Source organism: Emys orbicularis, chromosome 1 (assembly GCF_028017835.1).
Source record: "Emys orbicularis isolate rEmyOrb1 chromosome 1, rEmyOrb1.hap1, whole genome shotgun sequence".
Classification (NCBI taxonomy): Eukaryota; Metazoa; Chordata; order Testudines; family Emydidae; genus Emys; species Emys orbicularis.
Window position 1 is genome coordinate 87,127,864 of NC_088683.1, and position 27,059 is coordinate 87,154,922.

The following is a 27,059-nucleotide window of genomic DNA, read 5'->3' on the forward strand; positions in this document are numbered from 1 at the left end:
AAAAAATACACTTCACACCAACTTAAACTAATCATTACAATTTTGGCATTAGCTACAATTGGTGGGGAAATGTTCTGTTTTTTAGGCAATGAGGAAGAGGTGAATTCTCTGTTAATACTAGTTTAGAAATGATGTGCTCCTACAGCACATCCACATTTAAATATTCTCCAGTTTTGTTTTATGCAACCTGTTTTGCTCAGTTAATTATGGTGCTTTATTCATGTGTGCTAGAGATTACTGAAGGAATGCTACCTTTCCAAGGAACTAGGCTCACTTTTTCCAGTATCTTTGTACACTGTTTGGCAAGATAAATCCTTTTGGTAGCTAAGGAATTTCCCCCATAGTTTAGCAACCCAATTAAAACTTTAGGTTTAGCATCTCACTTGTAAAAGGGTGCATGTAAAATAGGTAACCTTCATGTTTTATCTCCTAGCCATCATTTCTGTTCTATTAAATTTTTCTATCTCTAATACACTGACATGTAACTAAGCACATATGCTATTGCTTTCCTCTGGACACTTCACAAATAAAACACTATAATTTGTTTTCCTTTCAGTATAGCTCCATAGGCACCACTGCGGGAAAATAGTGACTAAGGGTGGGAGCCATAAAGGCAACTTGGCTGTGGCAATGCTGAGCATTACAATGCCTAATGGTTAGGTACCTAGAAAATCATAACACAGATCCACAAAAGCCAGCATGGTAGATAGGGAGCTAGCCCCTGGGAGCTGCTGACCAGATGGGTGTATACTAAGCCTCTCTCCTCTTAGAGATAGGCACTGCTTTGCAATCCACAAAGGGAAACTTGCTGCCTGGAGGCAGCTGGCTTAGGTGCCTAAGCAACTTTTTGAGGGAAATGAGTTAGGTGCCTGCCTCATTCCACACAAAACCGCTGCTGCTGGTGGTAGCTACCTTAAAGTTTTAGGTGGTATGGGTATTTGTCTAGGATGTGAGCAACCCAAGTTCAGTTCCCTCCCTCTCTGCCAATATTTATCCACAGTGGAACAATCATTGGCTGGATCAGCCAGTGAGAATGGGAATGAGTTTGTAGACCAGGAGTTAGGGCACCGAGCTGGGAGACTGTGGGTCCAGTCCAGTCCTCCTGCTCCAGTCATTCTTTCCTTATTTACACATAGTGGAACAATAACAGGAGAGAATGAGGGAGCGGCTCCATCACATAATCCCACAGCTCTGTGGTTAGAGCAGCTGGAAGGCAGGAAACTCCCTGTTCACATCCCTTCTCCTCAGGCAGAACGGAGGACTGAGCCTGGGTCTCTCCCATCTCACAAGTGCTCTAACCCCTAGGTTACAAGTTATAAGGTGAGCACTACCACCTTCTCTCCCTCTTCCCCCCCCCCCCCATTTTTGAATCTGGTAGGTGGCCTCTGACCATGCGATTTAGGCAGCGAAATGCCCCTCATTCTTAGTTTGTGAATTGCTCTGGGGCTTAGGCAGCAGATGGACACACCCGTGTGCATGTTCAAAGGCTGAAACATGGGCATCTATAGGGTTCAGTAGCAGTTTTGTAGATCTGAGCCTAGCTTCTTATCTATCACTTGAAGGACATCCAGGAAAAAAATCCCTACCCCAATGAAGAAAGGTTCTGTTATTACTTGACATTTAATAGATGCTTTCTTTGTTAGTGCACCTTCATATTCTGTGAAGAATAAGACTGATTCCCACAGACAGAATCAATATATGCTATAAAATTATACTATCAAAATTTACACATGTAGAAAGTTAACAAAAATTATACAGACATCAGCTGTCCATTGAGAATATTTTTTTCTAAACCAAATCAGATTATCAAAATATAAAAACAGAGCTGAAAAACAGCCTGAGGTAAGAATTAAAAATTCAAAGGGAAATTTTTTTAAAAAAAATTGTAAAACAATTCTAGGTACTTTGAAAGTTACCTACTATCAATATAAATTTATACTAACACTTAAGAGTGCTTACTTTAGCTAATACAAAAGTGTATAAACATAATGTACATTGATTCACAAGTAAAAAAAAATACAATTTATACTTGCATTTTCTCTTTAAAAATACGCATAAGTTGACAAGTCAAACTTTTACTGTACACAGTAAATTGGCTTTGGATTAGCTGCTACTGTTTTCACTTGAACAGTCGACAAATTCAGTACACTGCTGGTTTTCAGATGGTGAGCTCGGAAATGATATTCTACAGTGTCTGTTTGCCTGAGTAACTCGCTGGCTGTAAAACAAGATGTAGGCTTGAGCCTTGCATACTTCTTCCATAGTGCATATGTTGAGTATGGAATCATTGCAGTGTGCCCAGAATCCTAGAATGAAGTAAGACCATTGTAAAATAACCAAAATATTTATGTAAAATACTTGTACTTTACAGGTGACAAGTGTCTGCTACCGTTTGTTAAAAACACAATACCACAAACATTCACTAATTTTATCTTTTCATTTTGGGTGGAGAATAAACACTTAGTTTTACAGAGAAACAATTGTCTATCACATATTGTATAAGGAATGTTTCTGCTGTATACACCACCTGATTATATTTGTCTAATCATCAGGGAAAAAAAATCTCAAATCTAAACTATTAGCTTTAATTTTATTGACCACCTATATCGTTATAATTCTTTTGGCACTGGTTGGTCTGGTTAGTAAAATCTTGGTCCATTTTATTTTAAGAAAGTAAGGATCCGGTTTGTGGCTACATTGATTCAACTAAGGAACCAGAAGTGCAGCTTCTGGGAAAGAAAAACAAAACAAAACAAAAACAACATTTCTGATTTAAATTGCTTGTCCATACCTCCTTCTGAATTATAGCAGTAGGCAGTGTAGTGCCCTGAACCAAATCCTTTCCCATGATGCATAATCACAGCAGACAAGTCATAGATAAAGCAATCAGGTAAGAGGGACTTTAGGGACTCCCGGCAGCAATAAGGCTCCATATTTAATATCTGATCAAAGCTAACATGTACTCCAATCTTCTCACGATGATTGCGTCCTGACCACCTGGAAAAATATAAAAATTAAAAGAAAATGTGAATATTATTCAGTTGATTGGTGTTTTCTGAAGGTAGTTTAATAGATTATTTCAGTGAGTCTATGCACATATAAATTCTGCACAGTTAGAATTCTGAGCTACTAAACCATCTCACCTGCTAGTGCTTCTGTACTAAATGTTTGCTAATTTATGTCCCTCAAAAGCTCCCCCTTAATTAATCTCCTCTTTCACTTCCCCTTCGTTTCAACGTTCACAGGGAAAAATCTTTTACATATGGCTTTTCACCTACACTATCTGCTGCTCTCAGCCTCCAAAATATTCCTCCTCACATTTGCCTGCTCTCACGTGCTCACTAGTCATCCAAGCTGAAAAGACACTGGATATAATTATCAAAAAATATTTAAAATCACAAGAATGATGCAGAAGCTGCAGAGACTTCTTTATTACAGATTTGACTCTATACATTAAAAGTGAAAACAGATCACCCCAGGGGCTGGTTCCCACTCTCATTTATCTCCTCATTCAGGAGTCACTCTGTCCCTCTGGCTGGACTAAGATCACGTACAGGTGCAATCTCTTCTCCCTGGCTGCTCATGTTAGCATACTTTACCAGATTTAGATGGGGGGGGGGGAGGGGTTAAAAAATGCTAGTAAAGCTGCAGGTTATACAATCACCCTGGTGGGTTGCATGCAATCCTCAGACTGCACTAGTGACTAACGCAATCATCTATTTTAAATAAAGTTGGTTGCTATGATCTCTCAACATATTTAGTAAAGTCGTATGGTACCGTTTGTCCACAACTCAAAACAATGAACTGTAAGCTGTTGTTTTCTCAAGATATCAGAGATACTTCATGAGACAGATTTTTTTCTCTGTACATACAGAGAAAAAAAGTCTCTTTTTCAAATAGAGAAAATTGATTCTTTTGTCTCAAACTGCATAAGTGTTCAAGATTCAGGATAGTTTTTTAATTCTCCTGACTTCTGTTATTGGGAAGTAGCAGGAATAAAAATCTCACTTCTCTGCCTGTGAGATGCATTCTAACAATATTTTCTTTACCAGGAAGAAATGGGTTTCCAGAAATGGTTTTTCCTTATACTATTGAGCTTGTGGGCATTCTCAAGGAAGACAATTTAGAGGGATTTCTCAAAAACTGATTTTGTTCACCCACTGAATGAGCCCAGAGGATTAGTGACTACTGGAACAAGGAGGAATATACTATTCAAAGAGAGTTTGCAACATTTCTAAGTTGCTTATAGCACTGCTTACCTGAACCGTTTAAGGTGTAGTCTCAGAACTTGAGGTAGTCGACACACCATAAGCTGTTTCTGGGCTTCTGTAAGTATAACTGGTTTGGAAGAAAATTTCCTACGTTTTGCTGTGACCAAACACACACAATGAAATAAGTGCTAAATTTAAAAAACCTACCACTAACAAAAAAAACCCTTGAATACAGCTTCGAAAATTCGTTGTCAAATATGCTTGTTTCATTTTAAGATTTATTGACCCCATGATTTAGAGTATTTAGATAATGTAACAAGGGCTACTGAATATATGAATATATCGTCAGTTTAATAAAGCATTTTGGAATCCATTTGGCAAGGATTATTTTATGATTATTAGGCATGCAAAATGCCTCTGTTTTTTGCCTCTATTTTTATCTGGATTATTCATCTGAATGTTGGAAAATATACAAATACTTCAGCTATTTTCATCAGGACCAAGTGCGGACAGTCTGTTAATTTAATAAAGTGTCAGACTTATTTCAACAGGTTTCTTTCATCTCTTCTTGGAGACTACCTTCTAATGAAAAACAACAGTAGTTGGTATGATGACCTAATCTGAGCTCCTAAACCCACTTTCAAGCCTACTTTTGATGCACTTAATTAGAAGAGCGATTTTTCTATACTATTTCCTTTCACAATTAAAGAAACAGTCTTATGCTTTACTTATATGACAGATTCTTTTAAAATTTGTCTTGCTTTCCTTTTAATTGCTGTTTTCCTTTTCTTACACTTTTAATGCCTATATTAATTTATATTTTATGTGGAGAACATATGCATGAGTACATACTGCCTTTACTCACTGTTGCACTGATCACACGCATATATTTTTCCTTCTAAAGCTTCCGTCTCTGTAAACTTGGCCAACATTTCTGTCAGCAGGCATGGATACTGAGAAGCCATCTCCTTCCCATTGCAATGATACCTCTCAGGAAATTCCAGCGACAGATCCCAGAAGGATTCTATAGTATTTGATTTATTGTCACACGCAAGACATGTAACCTGTTAAGCAAAATATTAAGTTAGTCTCTAACATCCAAAAACCTGCTTCTCTACACGTGTCTTAATGTAGCTCTGAGAACAGTATGTGAATTCGGATCACAGATGCAAATGTATACAGTAGAAGAAATATTTTAACTAGAAACAAAAAAATTACCTGTTAACTTCTTTTCTCTGAAGCAGCATGTCCACCACTGTATTACACTAAGGTGTTTGATAGCTTTCTCTTCTGTGAACTAGAAGTAGTTTCAAAATGATCTGTCTGGGATTGCTCAAGAGAAGGAAGAACAGTCCCTGAGATTTCTTTCTAGACAAATATTTACAAAGCAATAACTAACATGAATTATATATTAATATATAGTTTTATTGAAAGGAAAATAGTGTTTTTTTTTAAATCACATTCTTCTTATTTTGGAAGTCTTGCAGGGAAGGCCTGGATTGGTAGACATGCTTCTTCAATTTAACAGGTAAAAGATTTTTTTTTCTTCTTTCAGTAAGTATAACCACCTGTCACACTAAAGGAAAAAGGACAGCCACTAAGATAGATTAGCAATAATAAAAATATAGTGAACTGAAATGAGAATTTGCCTGGGAAAATGGAAGATAAGGCATCAAGGAAAATATAATTCACTTGATAGATATTTAATGTAAAGGAAGGGTCCTAAAAAGCTGTTGATTTTTTTAAAAGAACTAGAATAATGTAACCGACAAATTACAGATAGGCTTGCAATACAGTCAGAAAAGCTAATGCCAATTTGAGCTGCATTTGGAGAGGTACTACATCATGCAGCATCAGAGTCCTTCTCTATAATCCTTCCATATGCAGCATGCAAGTGGATTCCCTGTGGATCAGTTTGGAGGATCTGGGCCTGAAGCAGTAGCAAGACTGCATTTGGAATATAACAGATATAATTCAGGACACTCTAACACCAAAAAAGGGCCAACCAATAGGTTTGTTTCACACCCTCAATAAAGGCCAAAAAGGCACATCTGGAAATAAATCTTCCACATTTTCTAGTTTTACCAAGAGGTATCCCTACCTCTTGGTTTTCCACATGGTTAAAGTACAAGTAACCCACTCACAGGAATATTTACACTTAATATGTAAGAACCTTCCAAATAATCAGACTAATAAACACCTGGGGAAAAACCTCTCAATATTTATAAATATTCAGAAATCTCTAACTACAGCAGCTCTAAACTTGTCATCGTTCTGTGGAGGCTAAATATTTTTGAGAAATCAATGGAGTAGATCCTGACTGTTAGGTGGACCCATATGGATAGCTTCAACACTACTTCCAATACAGGACACAACCCTATTGTGATATAATGGTTAACACTGTCCCCAAATTATGGAGTTTATGGAATTTAAACAGAATATGTTCTGTAAATGTAGATTTACAGACTCAGAACATAATATTTTGCTCCAGTGACATGCAATTTACACGTTCCACACACTTGAAAACATGTTGAGGTCTGTAACTGTAACTATAACTAAAAGCCAAAACAGTGGTTGATAAGTTCAATTATTTATTATCCACATAAATACATCCTTCCTATTTGGTTGTTTCCATAATCTATAGCTAACATGAAAATATGGTGATAAACGTCAATCACAGAAACAACTGAGGGATCTGAATAGTTATTATATCAACATGATATCATAGACAAAAAAGCTCAAAAAAGCACCCTATGCTCCAGTTCTAGAAATCGTAGACTGTGTGATCTACATCACTGACCTTCAGAAATGTGGAAATTCAGCCCATGTGCCCAAAAGCTCCTTTTTTCATGATGGCTTGGCTCACAATCTTTCCCAATATGCTCTACTAGTATCTGACTCTTTAAATCTAACACAACCATTTGCAGCCCTACAGGGGTCATTTTGCCTCTAATGCAGGTTGCAATTCCCTCACTTCCTGAGCCTCTTGTGTTGTTTTTGCCTTGCTATCTTTATCTTGTTAGGTTTCAGAGTAGCAGCCGTGTTAGTCTGTATCCGCAAAAATAACAGGAGTACTTGTGGCACCTTAGAGACTAACAAATTTATTAGAGCATAAGCTTTCGTGGGCTACAACCCACTTCTTCGGATGCATATAGAGTGAATCATATATTGAGGAGATATATATACACACACATACAGAGAGCATGAACAGGTGGGAGTTGTCTTACCAACTCTGAGAGGCCAATTAAGTAAGAGAAAAAAAACTTTTGAAGTGATAATCAAGATGGCTCAGTACAGACAGTTTGATAAGAAGCAAGTGTGAAAATACTTACAAGGGGAGATAGATTCAATGTTTGTAATGGCTCAGCCATTCCCAATCCCTATTTAGCCCTGAGTTGATTGTGTCTAGTTTGCATATCAATTCCAGCTCAGCAGTCTCTCGTTGGAGTCTGTTTTTGAAGTTTTTCTACAACCTATCCTGAAAGATGATCCTTTACTCTCACAGATCTTGGGAGACAGACCTGTCCTCGCTTACAGACAACCCCCCAACCTAAAGCAAATACTCACCAGCAACCACACATCACTGAACAAAAACACTGACCCAGGAACCTATCCTTGTAACAAAGCCCGATGCCAACTCTGTCCACATATCTATTCAAGTGACACCATCATAGGGCCTAATCACATCAGCTATACCATCAGGGGCTCGTTCACCTGCACATCTACCAATGTGATATATGCCATCATGTGCCAGCAATGCCCCTCTGCCATGTACATTGGCCAAACCGGACAGTCTCTACGCAAAAGAATTAATGGACACAAATCTGACATCAGGAATCATAATACTCAAAAACCAGTGGGAGAACACTTTAACCTGTCTGGCCATTCTTTGACAGACCTGCGGGTGGCTATCTTAAAACAGAAAAACTTCAAAAACAGACTCCAACGAGAGACTGCTGAGCTGGAATTGATATGCAAACTAGACACAATCAACTCAGGGCTAAATAGGGATTGGGAATGGCTGAGCCATTACAAACATTGAATCTATCTCCCCTTGTAAGTATTTTCACACTTGCTTCTTATCAAACTGTCTGTACTGAGCCATCTTGATTATCACTTCAAAAGTTTTTTTTCTCTTACTTAATTGGCCTCTCAGAGTTGGTAAGACAACTCCCACCTGTTCATGCTCTCTGTATGTGTGTGTATATATATCTCCTCAATATATGATTCACTCTATATGCATCCGAAGAAGTGGGTTGTAGCCCACGAAAGTTTATGCTCTAATAAATTTGTTAGTCTCTAAGGTGCCACAAGTACTCCTGTTATTTTTATCTTGTTAGATCTTTATCTTGTTGTTGTGAGAACCCCTTGGTCTAAAGCCATAAACTATCAGTAATTCAGAATGAAAAAGGAATCAGAGTCTATACCTGGCCACAGTTTAGGTGATTATTTTTGTCTTTGAGCATAATTACAGCATAAATATAGACTAATAAACTTCTGCTGTACAAACTGGTGTTTGTTGGAGTAAATGCTTATTTAATTGATGTATTACTTGAAGGATTTACTGAAAATGAATGCACAAGGTAAAGTTGTGGGCTCTGGATAAGATGCACAAATAAGAGTAAGAATGCAAGCAATTTTTGCAAGTTCTGGAGTTTTAAATTCAGCATGTTTTCCTGTCCATCTGTGCCCAGTTTTTAAGTTGTTCTGCAGAGGACAATGAGTCCTGTACTGTTGTTCTAGTACCAATCCTGACCCAGCAGAAGCACAGCTCAACTGAAGCAACCTGGCCGAGTGAGTCATTCTGTGTAGAAACCTTTCTATTCCAAGTCCTTGTATGTAAGCAGTTCTTCATTCCATAGGCTCTTCATATAAACTGAGTGAATCTGATCCCTGCAGGCCAGTTCCTGTACTGATGCAGAGCCCTACTGACTTCAATGGGACATCACGTAAGCATAAGGGTTCACTTGTACAGATCAATTTGTAGGATCAGAACCTTAACTGTGGAGTTAACATAGCTCCACAATATACCCACAACAACATTAATTTTTTTTCTCCTGTGTAGGTTTCATGTGTTAGAGTGCAAATATATGGCACAAATGCACAGCCAGTGAGTAATAGTTTTTCAGAAGTATGTAGTTTACTGAATAGTGTATAATAGAGAGACAAGATGGGTGAGGTAATAGATTTATTGGACCAACTTCTATTGGAGAGGGAGACAAGCTTTGGAGCTCACACAGAGCTCTTCAGCTCTGGAAAACTAACCTGAAGTGTCACTGCTAAATACAAAATGTGAACAGATTGTTTAGCATAACTAGTTAATACATATTTTGAGGGACCATTCAAGGTGAAGTGGCCCCTTAACACCCCTCCACTCCTGTCGGGGGGGAGGGGAGAGAGAGAACACACAGGGCCCAAAGGGCTGTTGGTGGGTTACAGATTGTTGCAATAAGCCATAAATCCAGTGTCTATTCAGTCCATGATTTTTAATGTCTAACAAAGTTATCAATTTAAGCTCCCAGGCTTGACTTTTCAGCTCTGAGTAAGCTCGAAAGCTTGTCTCTCGCCAACAGAAGTTAGTCCAATAAAAGATATTACCTCATCCACCTTGTGTCTCTAATATCCTGGGACCAACATAATTATATGCAATGTTGTTGTAACTAAGTTAATCACTGTGGGGGAGTTTAAAAACTGAAGAAATAGAGTAAGATCTGACAAGTATATTTACCTCTTTCTGATATAGCTCAGCAGTATATCTGGATATTTTATTGAGAGAAACAGTATAATTTTATAATGTAGGTGATGAGTATGCATGATAGCAAAGGGCATGAGATTTTACTCCAGGTAAGGCAGTGGGTCTCAAACTTTTTTACTGGCGACCTCTTTTACACAGCAAGCCTCTGAGTGCGACCCCCCTAATAAACTAAACACACTTTTTTATATATTTAAACACCATTATAAATGCTGGAGGCAAGCGGGGTTTGGGGTGGAGGTTGACAGCTCGCAACCCCCTAAGGGGTCCCAACCCCCAGTTTGAGAACCCCTAAGGTAAGGGTTTGGTTAGTGGCAGGAGTGTGTCATGTTTTATTGCACTATTAAGAGTTTTGACTTTTAAAATATATAACTAGAATATAGTAAGGAAAAATTAACAAAGATGTATTGTAGAAAATGTTTGTTACAGTTTTTACATTAATTTACATACATGGATAGCCGATCCAGAGTGATAAGTGAGATTACAGTTTAGTGAATGTCAGGCAAAGTGAGCACGTGACATAATGTTTCCCTGTTACATAGTCTGGGAGTTCCTGTTGCACTGGCTCCACCCTGAACATTCAATCACATCTCAAAACAAGGATATTACATACAATTGGTTATGTATGAGTGGCTGGGGAAAAAAAGCCACTTTACCTATGAGGAGATGAAGACCAGTCTGAAAAAAGCGATGAGGCAGAGATGACATCTAGAGTGGCAACTGAATCAAAGGCTGCTTGCTATGTCTGAGGAGTTTGCTTGTGGAAAGCAGATAATTGGCCTTGCAATCCTTTTCCACATAAATGAATTTTAATGTGTAGAATGTACTGACATGAGATCGCCAGATTCGGCCACTAGATTGAAGATGGATAGGGCAGCCCCTTAGAAAAGCAGCCTTATTCTGACAGGCAGCCACCTCAAGAATACCATTAAATCTAGCTATAGTAGAGGAAAGCAAGCTGTTACCACACTGCTGTGGGACAAGTTGATCAAAGATCCATTTCCCCCTGCTCTGTGCAACAGACGAGAAGAAGGGCAGAGCTTGACGGTGGATGTCCTGGTCTCCTTCACAGCAACACAGTCACTCCTCTTCTTTACTTTCATTGTTGGGTTTAATGCTATGAGAGCACACAGGTGACTACACAAACTTTAAATATAAAAAAAATAAGAGTAATCTTTGATGGGGCTACGACGTTTTGTTTTGGGGGAATGAGAGGAGGAAAAGACTGCCAGAGATCAGCCACTGTACAGAATCCTGCCCTATTGCTGCCCATGCTGAACTTGTTCAGTTCATTCAGAACATGGCTGCAGGGATCTCACACTTGCATCTTTCACACATTAAATTAACTTTTTAAAAAAAAGGTTGCAAGGTGGATTGTTGTCTGCTTCCCCAGCTGCATGCTGCTAGCAAACAAGCAAACTCCACAGAAGTAGCAAAAAGCTGTGATTCAATTACTATTTATAGATTAAGTTAAATGTCACCTAATGGAGAAATACACCTAGCTGGAAAGTTGACAGGAGATATTTTTGAGAATCGGTAGACACCCCCTCCCCTAAAAAAAGCCCAGAGACTCACACCAAGAGGTAGAAATTAATGTGTGGAGTGGTACAGACTAATATATTATGAGCATAAACACTCTTGCTGTCTATCTCAAGTCCTGCTATTTTGTGACATGACATATCCAATCCAGGCTATCATAAAACCCTGATTTTCATAGGCAAGACTGTATGCTAGCCATCCTCCCTCCCTCCTGCAAAGTTCTCCCCTTAAATTCATAGCACGGTACTTAAAACATTTCAACATTGTTCACTCTGTGTGTGTGTTATACTCCTTTCGTGTCTATTTAGATTGTAAACTCTTTGGGGGCACAGACTGTTTACTACTCTCTATTTGTGCAGCACATAACAATGGAGCCCCAATCATGATTGGTCCTTAGGCACTACCATAATAAACATGAAAACCTACACTGAAGTTTCTCATTTTTAAAAATGAATTTCCATACAGAGACATCTAAAGTTCTAATTGCTGCTGATATCATATTTGGTAAGTGAAACACTGATATATCAGAAGCAAAGTAATACTAGCTACAACTAGTTTTTCATTAAATTCTAAAATAACTGTTTTTAATCAATGATAAATATTGGTAAATTTGGCTTAAGAAAAAAGGCACTCAGTTACAATTTTGTTGTAAGAGGAGCCAAAGGATACACATCTTCCTCTTGTTGTACTAGGATGTCAAGTGAAAAGCTTCGCATAAGGTCTCTGAAATTCAAATGCAGTGGAATACTCACAAAACAGCCTCTTTAAGTTTATGATATTTCTCATTTGGAGCAGGTTTATATATAATTATTTTTCCTGTACTTAAAAAAGTGCTTATCACAAATAATTTTAAACTTGCTGTATTTCTCTGATTTAACTTTAAGTTATAAAATCAGATTTCACAATTCAGAATTACTTAGAAGCATTAGGTAAGATTTAACATGTAATTGTTTTGTAACATGTGCCAGTTCACCCAGTCATACTTAGCAACATTCATTTTCTTGTGGGAAGTGGTCACACGTCCTTTAAAGGTGATTTGCAAATGGGGGGGGGGGAGGGAGAAAATAGGTTTGTGCCCTTTTATGCTTATAAGGAGGCCTGAAAAAGTTTCAGCATGGCTTTTTTTCTGCTTGTTTCTTACATTAGAAATTAAAGTTCCACCTAGATTGGGAGACCACCATCACTGGTAAATTGGTGAAATGTAACAAGAATCAAGAATGAAAGTGGAGCAATTGAGAGGATAAGGGATTTTTAGTTAGACTTAACATTTTGTTAATAGCAATGGAGTTTCAATTATTAATTTTGGATAAGGGATCGCTTTCAGAGAGAGTCAAATATACCTCTTTACACATTCCTTCAGTTAAAACGATAGAACTCACAAACATGTTCTGACACTATCAAAAGGTCCTCTAGTGTGGAAGATTACTTTTGAAATTTGATTTATAATTAGGTTTCAGAATTGAAACCCCAATTCAGATGACTGTTTCACAATTAGACCCTTTCCTTGGAGGACACCACCATCAGCTCCAGAAACTTGGTTCCATCTGGGACGGAACTGGACGATTCTCGTACTGAAGGTTTCATGTGGAAGAGGAATGGGGATCAGTGAGTCCACTCAAATCTAAGGATACCTCCAAACCGAAGGATGCTAGGGCTAGTTCATGTTTTACCACCACACAAGATACAATCTTTCTCCTTGAAGCTGGTTCAACTGTGTTGTATCCGCACTTCCTTTACTACTAGGGGCTTTCTACACCATGTCCTCTGTAGCAACTGCTAGTTTATGGTCAACAACTCACTTTTTACCTTTGCAATACACCAAGACCAATATATTTTAGAATTTCTTTTACTGAAGTGACAAGCTGCTTTGAAAGCTCCCAGAACTCGTTAGTTAAATGTTAAAATCCCCAAAAGGTGGTCTATAAACCAGCTATCAAATATTAAACAATTAATATGGGCTTCAAGAAAAAGTGGCGAAGCTAAAAATTGACTTTCAAGCAGCACAAAATTTGTTACGTTTCCTAGAAATTAGGAAGACTAAATTAGTTGACAGTTGAGCAATCTCAACCGCCAGGCATGTTCTGTTGCTACTAAATTCAACAAAATGACTACAGAATACAAAGCTACATGCTAAGTGCTAAGGCTGATGTAACCTCACACTTCAGGAGCAGGAGTGTAATAGTAACTGGTTATTTATCATGGTACACTGGCTTTCCTGTAAAGTCCTTTGTTTTGTTCCACTTTGGTTTGTTTTTTTGAATGGCTGACAGCTAGGTAGTGCAACAGGTTTTGAACCAAGATGTTCAGAAATAAAAAGGTGAAGAGTACTCGTTTTCCAAATTACTTTGTACATGCTTATCTCTAGTACTATTTGTGATGCTTTGTTACCACCCTTTTTTCATGTGCTGTCTTCATGTTCTCAGCCTCAACTGTTCAAATATCCAGATATGCCAACTCTGTCAGGCACTTGTCTAACTGAGGACACATGAAATCTTAGTAAGTGGGGAATAGTATGGAGATGTGTTAGAAGTAGAAACCCAAAGTCCATGTACACATTTATAAACAGACATGTTTACTAACCATATATTTTGTATAGGGTGAATTGATCAGACTTCAATCAAAAGTACATTAAAACAAGCTATTTTGTAATGATGCTTAAAGTAAAGGATTCCACCATTCTCAAGTTTTCGCTTGAGCCCCATTTCGTTTTTTCCCCCCTGCCCAAGGGGATAAAAACTACATCATTGTGATGGGATTTTTCATCATATTGTGATAGACCCAGGCCAGTTGGGTACAGCAGAATAGCAGAAGGCAGATATACTGGCCACTGGATTAACAGTTTTCTGTTCCCTGACTGACCAGAGCAGGGGCTGCTCCAGGCTAATGAGAACACCTGACTCCAATTAACCTGCAAAGAGTCAGATGAGAGCATTAAGCTAATGTGACCACCTGACTAATTAAGGCACCACTGATACTATAAAAAGGGCTCACTCCAGTCAGGCAGAAGAGAGCCAGGGAGAGAGGAAGTGTGGCTGAAGGGCTGGTTAATGAAGACACCCTCAAGTTATTGATAAGGGAGCCATAAGGTAAGGGTGAAGAAGGGAGAAGCAGGAGAGCTGTGGGGAAGTGGCCCAGGGAAATGTAGCAACTCTGGCAGTGAAAGGTTGGCTGCCAACAGCTGCTACCATTAGGGTCCCTGGGCCGGAACCCGGACTAGAGGGCGGGCCCGGATTCCCCCTAACCCACCACTACAGGAACACCTCCTGGGAGGGGAAGTCAGGCCCCTGTCAGGACAGGAGGCTAAACTGTTCTAAAACAAGCCCTAGGACAACAGAGACTGTGGGAGTTCTCTCACCAACCTCCTTGCTGGCTTATGATGAAAAAGGCTCAGTAGACTGTAACCCTGGCCCTAGAGAGAGCGCTACATGGAGGGTCACAGAGCCACTGAGGCTAGCATATACCACCTAGAAGCGCAGGACCCGCGGGGACAAGGTCAGAGCTCTGCCACAATATGTACTTCCTGTTCAGTAAAGATTTTGCTATTCTCTTCCCCGAATGCAGGAGGCTGTGAATGTTCTCTTGCCACTGGCCTCCTTCATACAGGAAAAGGCAGTAGTGGTACTGTAAGATTTTGATGCTGTCTACCCTCTGCAGAACCCTGAAAATTATACCACCAAATGGCACCTGCAAGGAGGTTCGTAATCCAAAGTAAGCCTCAACCTTGCAAGTAAAAATGATTATATATTGAACATGTTTTCCTGTAACAGACCTAATGCCAGGTCTTCAGTTTTTGTATTACTACTGCATTAGTATTACTATTTTGTTAAAGGGTGTGGTTTTTTGTTTGTTTTTTGTTTTAAACCCGATGTTATACCAGTGCAACCCTGTTATAAAGATGCCATATAATAGTGTAGCTTATTTACCTTCACTTATGGGAATTAAGCTATACCGGTACAAGTACTTACACACACACACATATATAACTATGCTCACACTGGCCGGGGTGGGGGGGAGGGAGGAGAAGAGGAAGGGACTTGATATAAATCAGCATCCTCTCCTGTGTAGAATCCATACTTGCAATCACCTCTGTATTAAGGTGTTTCCAGATCATGTTCAACCCATTTACTACAATAGAACAAATTTTCCAATTTGGCACCTGTCATATGAAAACAGGAATTGTCATACCTGACCAGACCAAGAGCTTATCTAGTGTAGTATCCTTTCTCCACCTGTGGCCAACCAGACACTGCAGAGTGAAGTGTAAAGCCTCTATAGTAGACAATTATGAACCAATATGCCCATCAGAGAAGTTTCTTACCAACTCCACCAGTTAGTGGCTGACCTATGTCCTTATGTATAAGTTACATATTCCATATCCCTAAAGTAACTAGATAGTAAGTGTTTAAGATTTAAAAAGAGGATTAAACTCCTTGCCTCAATAATATGTTGTAGGAGTGGGTTCTACAATTTAATGATATAAAAATATTTCAACCTATCATTGAAGTTTACTTTTTAGTTTTTAATCAGGCAATTCCTTTCACTGAGAGGGTAATTAGGAGTTCTCAAATGATCATCTTTATACTATCATTTTATAAACCTCTCATATCCCTTTTTATTCACCATCTCAACTAAGTAGTCCTACTCTTTTCCCCTCAACTCTTTAATCCCTTAAATGTGTACTGTACATCCCTGACTAGTCTCCTGTCAGTGATTTGTCAATATTAAGAGGTTTTTTTAAAATCATAAAACATACCTGACTTAAAAGCTGTCCATGAAAAATGGTATTGACCACATTCAGAACCTGTTTGATAAGTTTCCTTTGAGAAGTGGGGATGAGAGCTGGGTATCTGGTCCCAGTTGTCTCCAGTTCCTGCTGTACTTTATCCAAAAGTTCACAGAGGAATTCCTGAGCATCTTGTTGGGCATAACCTCGGAAGGCTGGGATTAGTCTCCACACAGAATGGAGCATGGCAAAAGGAGACACCAATGCCCACTTGCCAGACCACATAACTTGGAACAGAGTATGTAGCTCATGACACAGAGAAATGTGCTTTGAGCTTGGCTCCCTGGGCTGAATAAGCTCCATATTTCTACTTTTTGATGCCCCTCCACTTAGTCCGGATGATAAACTAGGTCGTCTAATAGAAGATGATCCTTCTACCTTCACTTGGGTCTCATTCACACAAAATGCAGAACCAGTAATTGGAGGGTGCTTAGTAGAGGATCTTGTTTTTTCATTCGCTGCTGTTGCCAGCAACTCTTGAGTTTGGTTCAGATCAAGCTTTAAAAAACATTCCCGAAAAATAAGCAAATGACTCAATACTTGCAGAATAGAGTTCATATAGCATGTATTTCCCAAGTTTCTCAGTCCGGTTACACCAGGAGTCACTGTAGGCCTTCGCTTAATTGGAGAATCACCAATTTTTTTCAATCTTACTTCATCTGAGGTAGAAGTTACTTTCAGCTCTGCAGGAGAGGACAAATTTTGTGGTAATTTTTGTACATAGGGCGATACTTTTGAGGATATTTTATTTTGATTTTGTAAACGAGAACTCTTCCTTGGAGGCATTTTTTCCATCTCTACTTTCAACTGACGCTTTCGCTCTTGTCTTCTTTTCCTAGCTTTGTCCCTTCTTTCCTCTGCCTCCTCCTGGCGCCTCTCTTCTTCCAAAATCCTTTTCCCACTAGGTGTTAGCTCAAACCATGATCTGAACACTTTGCCCATTAATGCACGCCTTCTGTGCCACAGAGCCGTGAACATGCGGTCTTCATTTCGAAGCAAGGCTTGGGCACCATTGTGTGAAAGGTAAGAGTCATCACTCATACCCATAGATCGCAAAGTCCTGCCACTACGGGTAGTGCAGTCATAGTTTTGACTCTTGATTGCACTTAATGTACTTCGCAATAGTTTTAAGTCACCAGTTGCATTATCATTAAGAACATAGTCATCACAAAGGTAACAGAAAACATACAGCTCATTCACTTCCAATGCCACTGGATGACTACTTTCCTGAAAGTGCTTTAGTGCATGCTCTTCAATGTATCTTCCACATGCAACATGCGAACAGCTAAGGCATGCCCAGACAGATTCTGTAGTATTGCAGTCCACGCAATGCCATTTTTGAGGGTTCAGGATGGAATGATCTTGGGCTAGCCGTAGTCGCCCTATGTGCTTACACTTATCCATTATTAATACTGAAATACTGGAGAAATACTAGAGAAACACGTTATCCAAACTATTTTCTGTCCATGACATTCTGACCTGCAAACTAAAGGGAAAAAAAAAAAGTTCAGCTTCACATATAGTGTAAGTCAAAAGTAAGTTAATACATCCTTGGCAATAAAATTATTTGGTTTAGTTTTAAATGAGTACTGATGTACTATTCTGTAATCAGAGTCACAATCAACAATCTTGTTACAAGTTTTAGCAGAAAGGTCCGTGACTGAATGGGCATGAAGACTGAACTACTCATGCCACTAGTACCTTCTGTATCCAGGCTGAGGCATGTTGATAACATAAGCCTGTTGCGCTGGTTTAATTAAAGGTGTTATTCTAAATTGTTTTTGTTAAACCAGTGTAACTCTGTATGAACACCTATCTGTTCAAACCTGGCATATATTGGTTTAGCTTACATTAGTAAATTTACAGGGCAAGCTAAACTGAAAAGTTTTTTAAATTAACAAGAATGTCCACACAGAAAAGTTATACCAGTTTAGCTAAATCGGTTTAGAATCGCACCTTTCATCTAACACCAGTTTAGCTAACTGTGTTTCGACAAGCCCATAGTAAACAGAAGTTTACACCATCACTGACCTCGCTAGTCTCTATTTGATAGATAAAATAGACTTCAGTTTCTAGGGTCATTGTGGCATATTACATAACTAGCTGGTGACCTCCCCCAGAATAAGCAAGTTTAGTACTACTGTACCTCCTCTCCTGTCCCATCCCATGAGAACCTAATTGTAGAGGCCTGATCAAAACATGAGGTTGCACCAGTTTAACTAAAGATGTCCTTTTAAACAGATTTCCAATAAGGGCAATTGTGCCTGGATGCTTAAATGAACTTAAATCTAGCTTATATTGTTTTAGCTTGTCCCTGTAAATAGATATAACCAGTTTTAAGCTTGTCCACATAGGGGTTTGCACTGGTTTAACTAAATCAGTTCAAGATAGCATGCAGACAAGCCCTAAGTGAGAAGATTGACAAATGGGAGGACTCCTTCCCTCCCCTTTATTCTGTTCCCATCCTTCACAAAGAAGTGAGTCAATACCTTAAATTTGAACTCAAGTGCTGGTGCCCAGGATGCCACTAACAAAAAGGGCTAGATGGCACACAGTACTAATATCACTCAGCAAATTAACTTCTCTAAATCTTGTATCTATGTGTACTTATCTGAGAATCCCTAAGCACTTTTCAAGCATTAAATGTGGATGCATGCCAGGCTGTGCCAAAAAAGGAATGTGCTAGTACAAATTTCTAGTGTGGACTAGGCCAAAGCCTCACAACACACTAGAGGTACAGAGGTAAACATTTTGCAAGTGATCAAACTGAGATACAGAGATTAACAATGATAGAGCTGGAATAGAACCAACAAATTTGGACTCCTATTCAAATTATAAGAACTCTTCTTCCATTTTTGCAGATTACTTTGGTATGTTCAAACAGAAATTCATTTCTAATCAGGCCAATCCAGTCTAATGTCCATTAGGCAATCCAATGTTTATGATATCATAGCAAATGTTAAATGACATCAGTGAATGAAGGGGGTAAGAAATGGCAGCTGCTTATGAAAGCAGCTTATTTACACATAAAATCTAAACAAAATCCTTTTCTTTACCCATTTTTAACTGAACGAGGCCACATTACTCTGTTTTTTTTTAACATTTGACAGTGTGAATATGGTTCTTTAAATATTAATGTTTAGTTAGCAAAATAAAGCTATTGAATAGTTTATAAGCTGACACTAACATCTAAATAAGACTACATATGTATTTGGTTTGGCTTTTTTTTTTTTTTTTTTTAATTAAACCCCACAGAAAAAGTCTGCAGATGAACCAATGGTGCTGAAACGATTTAAGCACAAATGATTTGATGCTGCCACATGCTAATCATCCTGATTCAGTTTGTTTTGCCCTGTAGCCGTACTAGTGCTGACCTACACAGTTTCAGTTGCAATGCATTCAGGCTACCTATTCCATAATTACCAGATCACGTGCCAGAAGCAGCGTATCCTGAGAGTACATTCAGAGACATTGCTGGGCTGTTGGACACTAATGAAGACTATCATTTTGTCTGCATCTATATTGACACTATTACTCCTGCTGAAAGCTAGACTCTTTTAGAATAGTTATTAGACTATTTGAAAGCCATTAACAATGTTTGTACACGTATTTATCCTCTCAACACCCTGGTGATAGAGAAGTAGTGTTCTCCCCATTTTACAGATGGGGAACTGAGACAGAGACTTGCCCAAGGACATGTAGGATGCTTGTGCAGAGCAGGAGATTGTATCCAGGTCTCCAGCTAGTGTCATCACTGACCATCCTCTCTCTCAGGGCTTAGTGACTTATGATTGGAAATAGTTCTTTGTATTTAACTCAAACATTCAGTTCACCTTAATTCCTCATGAGATAACTAATGAAAAATGCTACAAGATAACCCATTAACCTCAGTGATTAGATAGTAAAATTTGAAAGTCAGTATTCATATTTTGGTAACGTATAATTCTGAGACAAATTTTCATTTTAATTTCCATACAAGTGCTTAGAGTCAATACTATCTTTGTACAGGGAAGTTAAATATCCATAAGACTAGATATTTCATGTGCAATAATAAAAATTAAAAAAAACAAAAAAAAGACAGCTAACCCCATTCTTCCTCTACTCCCCCCAGTCTGAAAGGCATGCTTTACCAAGTGTGTTGCACTTATTTTATGTCAATATTGTATAATAAAGTTCAACTAATGGCACACAACACTACTGCCACTCAGTTATACTCTTACATATGAATGATTGCCAGCATAGTGTAACATTGAAACTGCACGATTTCCAGTAAATTTAGTTTTTGTTTTACAGAGCTTCTACCTAAAGAGCTTTTACACAGAACTACAACACATAGCAGCTTAGTGTTCTTTGGTTTAATTATAAAATTACTGTAGTATTTACCAAAGAGCAGGATTTTGCTACAGGGCAGTTAGGTAACTAAATATAACCATAACAGTTGCTGTCTGTTCTCATTACTTAACCTGCCTGCTTGACAAGCAGATTACTTATATTTAAGATATAAGTAAACTTATTGATAACACCTGCATAGTAAAGTCTAAATATTTAGAAGAAACTTTTGGAAGAAACTTTTTATTATGATTTTCAAACTGAAGAATTTAATCCTTAAAGCTAGAAACATCATCAGAGATGCACCACTATTCTTTTCTATAGGGTGCACACCTGATGCAATGGGATACGTGTATGAAAATGAGGGATTTTAAAAATCAGTTGCATACTGATGAAATTCTTATGTTTATTTTATGAAGTTATAGCAGGTCAAATATTAATAATACTTAAGGAAAATACCTACTTAAGGATATTGTAAGAATTAGTTACTATGCATGCTTTGAAAATAAGTACTACATACAGGTGCTTTTACAGACTACTGAACGCTGTATGCCCATGCATGCTCCCACAGGTCTCCTTCCCAAAGCTCCACAAGCCAGCAGGGAGTGTTCCCATTGGATAGAGGAAGAACACTTAAGCTCAGACTTCCCTATGTCTGGTCTGAGAATGACACTTGGCTGGGCAGCCAGACACCACAGCCCCCAAAGCTCTTATCAATCAGAAGGAACTGATGGGAATTGGAGACTCCTTGATGTGGGTCAGAACAATGAGGGGTTGCTGATTTTGGTTAGACAACAACATTTAAATGGGGAAGTGATTTTGTCTTCTCTTTAATATTAGAGCTGGCTGGGAAGTCTGACAATGGCATTTTCCTTCGGAAAGCAAAATGGTCCATGGGAACACATTGATTTCAAAGAATCTGTCACTGGAAACTTGTCTGGTTTCTGCTAGCTCACCTACCTGCTGGGAAGCCAGGAGAGAAACTAGAGAGGAACAGAGTTGTTCAGATTATTATTACAGCTGTTATAAACATAACTACCAAATATAACACCAGAACATTCACTAAAAATACTTTATATAACTAAAGCTTAATCGTGCCACTCCTACCCAGACCTCAATTGAGCAAGATACTTCAGTATGTACTTTAAGCTCATGAATAGTCTTCAATGGGACTATTCATGCTTAAAGTTAAGCACATGCTGAATTGAGGGCACAACTAGTTACACTGACTTCAGAGGGATTTCTTGGGTAATTAAGGCCAGTGTGATCAAACCTGTAGAGCAGGGATCCTCAACCTTTGGCACGCGGCCCTTCAGGGAAATCCACTGGCGGGTCGGAACAGTTTGTTTACCTGCAGCGTCTGCAGTCTCGGCCAATCGCAGCTCCCACTGCCCGCGGTTCGCCGTTCCAGGCCAATGGGGGCTGCAGGAAGCGGTGGCCAGCACATCCCTTGGCCCGCACCGCTTCCCGCAGCCCCCATTGGCCTGGAACGGCAAACCGCAGCCAGTGGGAGCTGCAATCAGCCGAACCTGCGGACGCTGCAGGTAAATAAACCGTCCCGACCCGCCAGCAGATTTCCCTGATGGGCTGCATGCCAAAGGTTGCCGATCCCTGATGTAGATTAATAGAATGGGACTATGAAAGCTTAAGGTGACATTGCTTTAAAATTGCCATATGGGCATAAAGACAAACAGGAGCCAAGAGTACACTTTTGTACAGCATTGAGGGAACTCAGAAGAAAAAACAAAACTGTTAATGCACTGAGTGGATTTGTTTATAAGGAAAGACGAAGTGTTGTATAGTACGTATAGCTTGGAGCTAAGCAAGTTTTTTTTTTTTAAAATAAATAAATACTTGTATAGCATTTAAATTACACCTCTACCCCGATATAACGCTGTCCTTGGGAGCCAAAAAATCTTACTGTGTTATAGGTGAAACTGCGTTATATCGAACTTGCTTTGATCCACCGGAGTGCGCAGCCCCGCCCCCCCAGAGCGCTGCTTTACCGCGTTATATCCGAATTCATGTTATATCGGGGTAGAGGTGTATTTAGGATAACACATGGGATGAAGACAATATCAGGAGCCACTTCCCTATAATTTTATCTATTAGACTGTAGAATAGTCTCAAGTAGAAACAAACAATGGAAGTCACATAACTTAAGACACTTATGTCAAGGGTGGGCCAAACACTAAGTACCTAAGGGAAAAATCTTGAACTGGAAAGATGGATTAGAAAGACTAATAGAATCACAGAAGAGACCTCTGATAGAGCCTGCAGCTCTCTTCTCTAGTAGCTGGAGCAGGGAGGATGAAGCAGCCTACTTGTGCCATTAAACTTTACAAGTTTAAATTCCCTAAAACCAAGTTATTTAGTACCTCCTTGTGGGTAGTGTCTTGCCCTGTTGTCCTCCCTCAGCACTCAGCTCTCTGTGCATGGGGAAAAAGAAATGTTAATTAGTTGACCAGCACTTCAGAGACCAAATTCTCCCTTTTGCCATTAGCACTTAGAACTGAGTAGAAGGAATGAGCAAAGTAACAGAGGAGATAATGGCAACACAGTCAGCCAACCAAAAAGTGTTTAGCTAAAACTTGTGGGAGAATTCAACTCTATAGAACCTTCTCTTCCCTGAGTTTCACTGGCAGAAAAGTGAGTGTATCAAGGACTCATATTTTCTTCACTAATAAAAAGTACAGAAGTATTGCCTTTAACATTGATAAAATAAAGCTTTGCATTATAAAAAATTTTATTTAAAATGTTATTTAGTCCTACTACTAGGAGAGATGAAAAGATTTGTAATTAAAAGGGCAGTCAAATTTGGTCTAAAATTTACATTTGGTTAAAAATTGTCTTTTTAAAGCCAAAAAACTCTTTACTCAGTCTTTTAAATTCAAGTTAAAAAAACAAAACAAACACTTCCCCACAGTCACTAAAATCTGAACCTAATAGCACTAACATAGTGAAAGTGAAACCAACAACTGACTCCATTGATTTGTTTTGTCCAAGCCAAGTAAAATACTGACATTGGATTTTAAAATATCAGTTGTAATAATCTGTTACTGAGCACATAAGGAAGTGAACTGTATGAATTTTTTAAGTGTCCCTTTAACACTTTGGGTCCTAAACTGATTGACAGAATTCACTGAACTGGTTTCCACTTTATCCAAATCCAGAAAACATGCACAAGCATAACTTTTTGCAGAACTTAAGCCTTAATTTTGTTATGCTAAATAGTAATATTTAAAAAAACTATTGGAAGCATTTTCCCATTGACATCAAAGCAACCTATTACACTGGTCAGGGTGTCCCCATTTCCTAGTTATTCTGCACCCAGTCAGATCTGGATTTAGCAACTAGTTATCAATCCTTAAGGTTTTTTGCCTGCTAGGAAGTTTGTACTGTTTACCAAAAGTGATGCAACTGAATAAACTCTAGTGTAGTTCTCTATTATGTCAGCGACACCAGAACAGCCAAACATTACAGACATGTGGGCAAAAGATGCCTTCTTTTCGCAAATAGTTGTAAAATTACTTCAGTTACAGAGACTTCATGGTGAACAAGTGTTTAAATCAGAACAAGAACCTGTTTTTTACAGAAGAGTGTAGTGTCTCTAATGAGTTTGGATACACTTCATAGCAAATAGGAACAGATGTACAAACTTGACTGTTCCAACGATAAATTAAAAGCAGCAATTACACATGTGATTATTCTGATAAGTACCTTAATGTTTCTACAGAGCCTAGTCCCAGTCCTGATGGGGGCTTTGGGTGCTACCATAATAAAGAAAAGTCAATCAGACCAAATTAGCGCACACAATACTTGAGGCAAGAGCAGCAGTATTTCACTGACTGTTCTTCTGTCATATCAAAAAAGTGAAGTGGTTCCGCTCAGTGAGGTAAGTAATGAAGAAACCTTTTTGCAACATAGTGATTGTTAATTGATTGTTCAGATTGAACATAAAGAAAACGTTAGGATTCACCAGAAACAACAGATTTGCTTTGTGAACCATTTTACACCATTGTATTGTTTCTTGCTTATTTGCATTTAATTGCAGTTCCTGGCTGACTCATTAGCAAATTTACTAGTTCACAATATTCTTTGAGGTCCCTCCCCCACAAAGGTACTTTTTGAAACTCTCTCAAATGAAACTCAGCATCCAGGGCCTTAGCAAAGGGGTTTCCAGCCCTAACGATGTCAGTTACTCAGGCGTAACAAAAGAATTCAAGTGTGAGCCCTGAAGGTTGCACTTGGCTGCTTGTTCCACAAAGCCCCCCTACACACGAATGCATTATACCCAGAAACGTGACGGCTTGGAGACAAGCTCGGTAACTAAAGTGACCTTCTACACGAGCGCGGTGCATTTTGCCTTGGAAAAAAGGAAGGACTATTTTAGAGAGACTGGCAGCGTGTCGGCCTCACCTTTACGGCTACCATGAACCTGACTTTTCAGTAATCACAAAATCTGTGCAAACCCCCCCCAACCACCACACACACACACACACACACACCGCCGGCCTTCGCGGCAACGAGTTGGCATTTGGCTGCCCTGGGAGAGCGCAGCGCCCGGCCCAGAGCTCGCAGCACCGAGAGAGACAGAAGTCGTGAGGGTTGTTTTACTAACAAGCCCTTGGCCGTGTCCCGGGAGGCTCCCCAGGTCAGAGGCAGGCAGAGCTCCCCCGGCAGCAGCAGCATCCTTCCCCCCCGCGCGGGGCTGCAGCGCCCGGGAGGGGAGCGGGTCCCCCGGGACCTCACCCGGCACCGACTTTATCCCGAGCCTACAACGGCCGGGGGAGAAGTGGACAGAGCCAGGGCCGCCCCCCCGCATGAGGAACAGCTGCCAGGCGGCGAGGGGCTCCCCCCGCGGGGGGCGGCTCCTCTCCTGGGGAGGGAGAAGCTCGCTCCCCGCTGTCCCTCCAGAAGCGCCAAATCCGGGCCAGCTCCTCGCCCCCAGCGCGGGACGGGTGCCCCGGGAAGGTGACCCCCGCCCGGCCCCGGGGGCGGCTCTCACCCACCTGGGCTGGGAGCCCGGCCCTGCCGCCCGCCCGCCGCCTGCACCCCGCGAGGGGAAGCTCAGCCGCGCCGAGCCCCGCGCCCGAACTCACCGCCAGCCGCCGCCATCTTGTGCGCCCGCCTGCGCGGCCTCCCGCGGCAGCTGGACAACGTCAGCGCCGCTGGGAGCCCGGCCCCAGTCCCGCCGGGCCCCCCCGCCTGCCCGGCCCTGGCGACGGGCTCCGCCTCCCCCGCGGCGCCCAATGGGAGCCGGCTCAGCGAGCGCCCCCCGCCGTGAGGAGGGGCCTTGGGGGCAGGCCCAGGGCTGGGTGGATCGTTCAGCCTGTTGCCTTGTCCTGCCTGTGTCTGCTCCTCCGCGCGCGCGTGTGTGTGTGTGTGTGGGTCTGTCTGGGGAAGGGGGGGTCTATGTCTGCTAGTCTGTGTCTGTCTGTGGAACTGGGTGTGTGTGTGTGGCACTGGGGGTGTCTGTCCATGGGTGTGCCTGGGTCTTTGGGTCTGGGAGTGAGTGTGTGTGTCTCTTTGTTTCTGTTGGTCTGTCTCTGTGTGTGTCTGGTTAAAAACCCCCAAGGGGGCAGAATTGTGAGATGAGTTTCCCATAAAACCTACACAGAAGATACCCCAAACCTATTATTTTGTATAGCAAACTGCACAGGGAGCTGGCAAGTCATAGAGATCCCCTATCCATCTACCCATCCCGTACGCACCAGGAAGGTGTGCAGGGCTTTGTGGGGGCGGAGGGGAATCAAAAACCACGATGCACTTATATGTATACCATTGTATGCAATATAATGTGTCATTGTAATCATATTTACCGGTTTATGTTGTAATCATATTTATCATTTATTATTTGCATTGTGGTAGCTGCCAGAGGCCCCAATCAGGATCATTGTGCCAGGCATGCTACAAACACGTAGGCCACATGGTGCCTACCTACCCCAAGAAGCTCATAAGACTATGCCTACAATACTGTGTGTATATTAGGTGCAATGTAACTGAAATCAGAAATACCCTGAGTGAATAAAGCAATTAAACTAGGAAACTGGGGAAAATACCAGCACTAAGCCTATCTGGTTCCTCCTTGTCTGGTACGACATACTAAAGACAGCAAGTGGAAGAGATTGTTGCATGCTTATTTTGTATGTCACTTGAATCTGCTGTTGCAGCAAAATTGTTTGCTTTCAAATTTAGTGAATTTTTTTTCTGTTAAGTAGTGCTTTATGTATCAGCAGGAAAACAAGCCAAGGGAATCCTCTATATCCCTATTCTATCACGTCTAAATATTCAATAACTCCCAAAGCAAATATGTTTGTTTGCATCCTGTTACTTTAAGCAGCTTGCATTGTCATTTACCTAAATGTATTATGATGCAACACTATTTACACTTCAGTCACACCACAGCTTTAAGACATTTGAGTGGTTTTCACCAGTAATACAG

At 40.2% G+C, this 27,059-nt stretch overlaps 1 protein-coding gene across 1 annotated transcript; it reads right to left on the reverse strand.

The window, feature by feature from the left end:
• Window positions 1-1,738: 1,738 nt before the first annotated feature.
• Window positions 1,739-25,751, reverse strand: USP44 (ubiquitin specific peptidase 44). The gene is made up of 7 exons (XM_065406017.1): window positions 25,717-25,751; window positions 22,993-23,043; window positions 16,256-17,771; window positions 5,077-5,275; window positions 4,260-4,368; window positions 2,792-2,997; window positions 1,739-2,306 (listed from the first exon to the last, which is right to left on the reverse strand). The coding sequence occupies exons 3-7, from the start codon at window positions 17,687-17,689 to the stop codon at window positions 2,104-2,106; spliced, it is 2,151 nt and encodes a 716-aa protein (XP_065262089.1). The 5' UTR covers window positions 17,690-17,771; window positions 22,993-23,043; window positions 25,717-25,751; the 3' UTR covers window positions 1,739-2,103.
• Between the last annotated feature and the right edge of the window lie 1,308 nt (window positions 25,752-27,059).

What these genes read in the sequence shown, in the direction of transcription:
- USP44 (XM_065406017.1), bottom strand. Translation starts at nt 17,689, where the DNA reads ATGGATAAGTGTAAGCACATAGGGCGACTACGGCTAGCCCAAGATCAT. An exon ending in ATGGACAGCTTTTAAGTCAG is followed by an intron (nt 5,276 to 16,255) that starts GTATGTTTTATG and finishes TTTGCTTAACAG; the next exon opens with GTTACATGTCTTGCGTGTGA. An exon ending in CTACACCTTAAACGGTTCAG is followed by an intron (nt 2,998 to 4,259) that starts GTAAGCAGTGCT and finishes ATATTTTTCCAG; the next exon opens with GTGGTCAGGACGCAATCATC.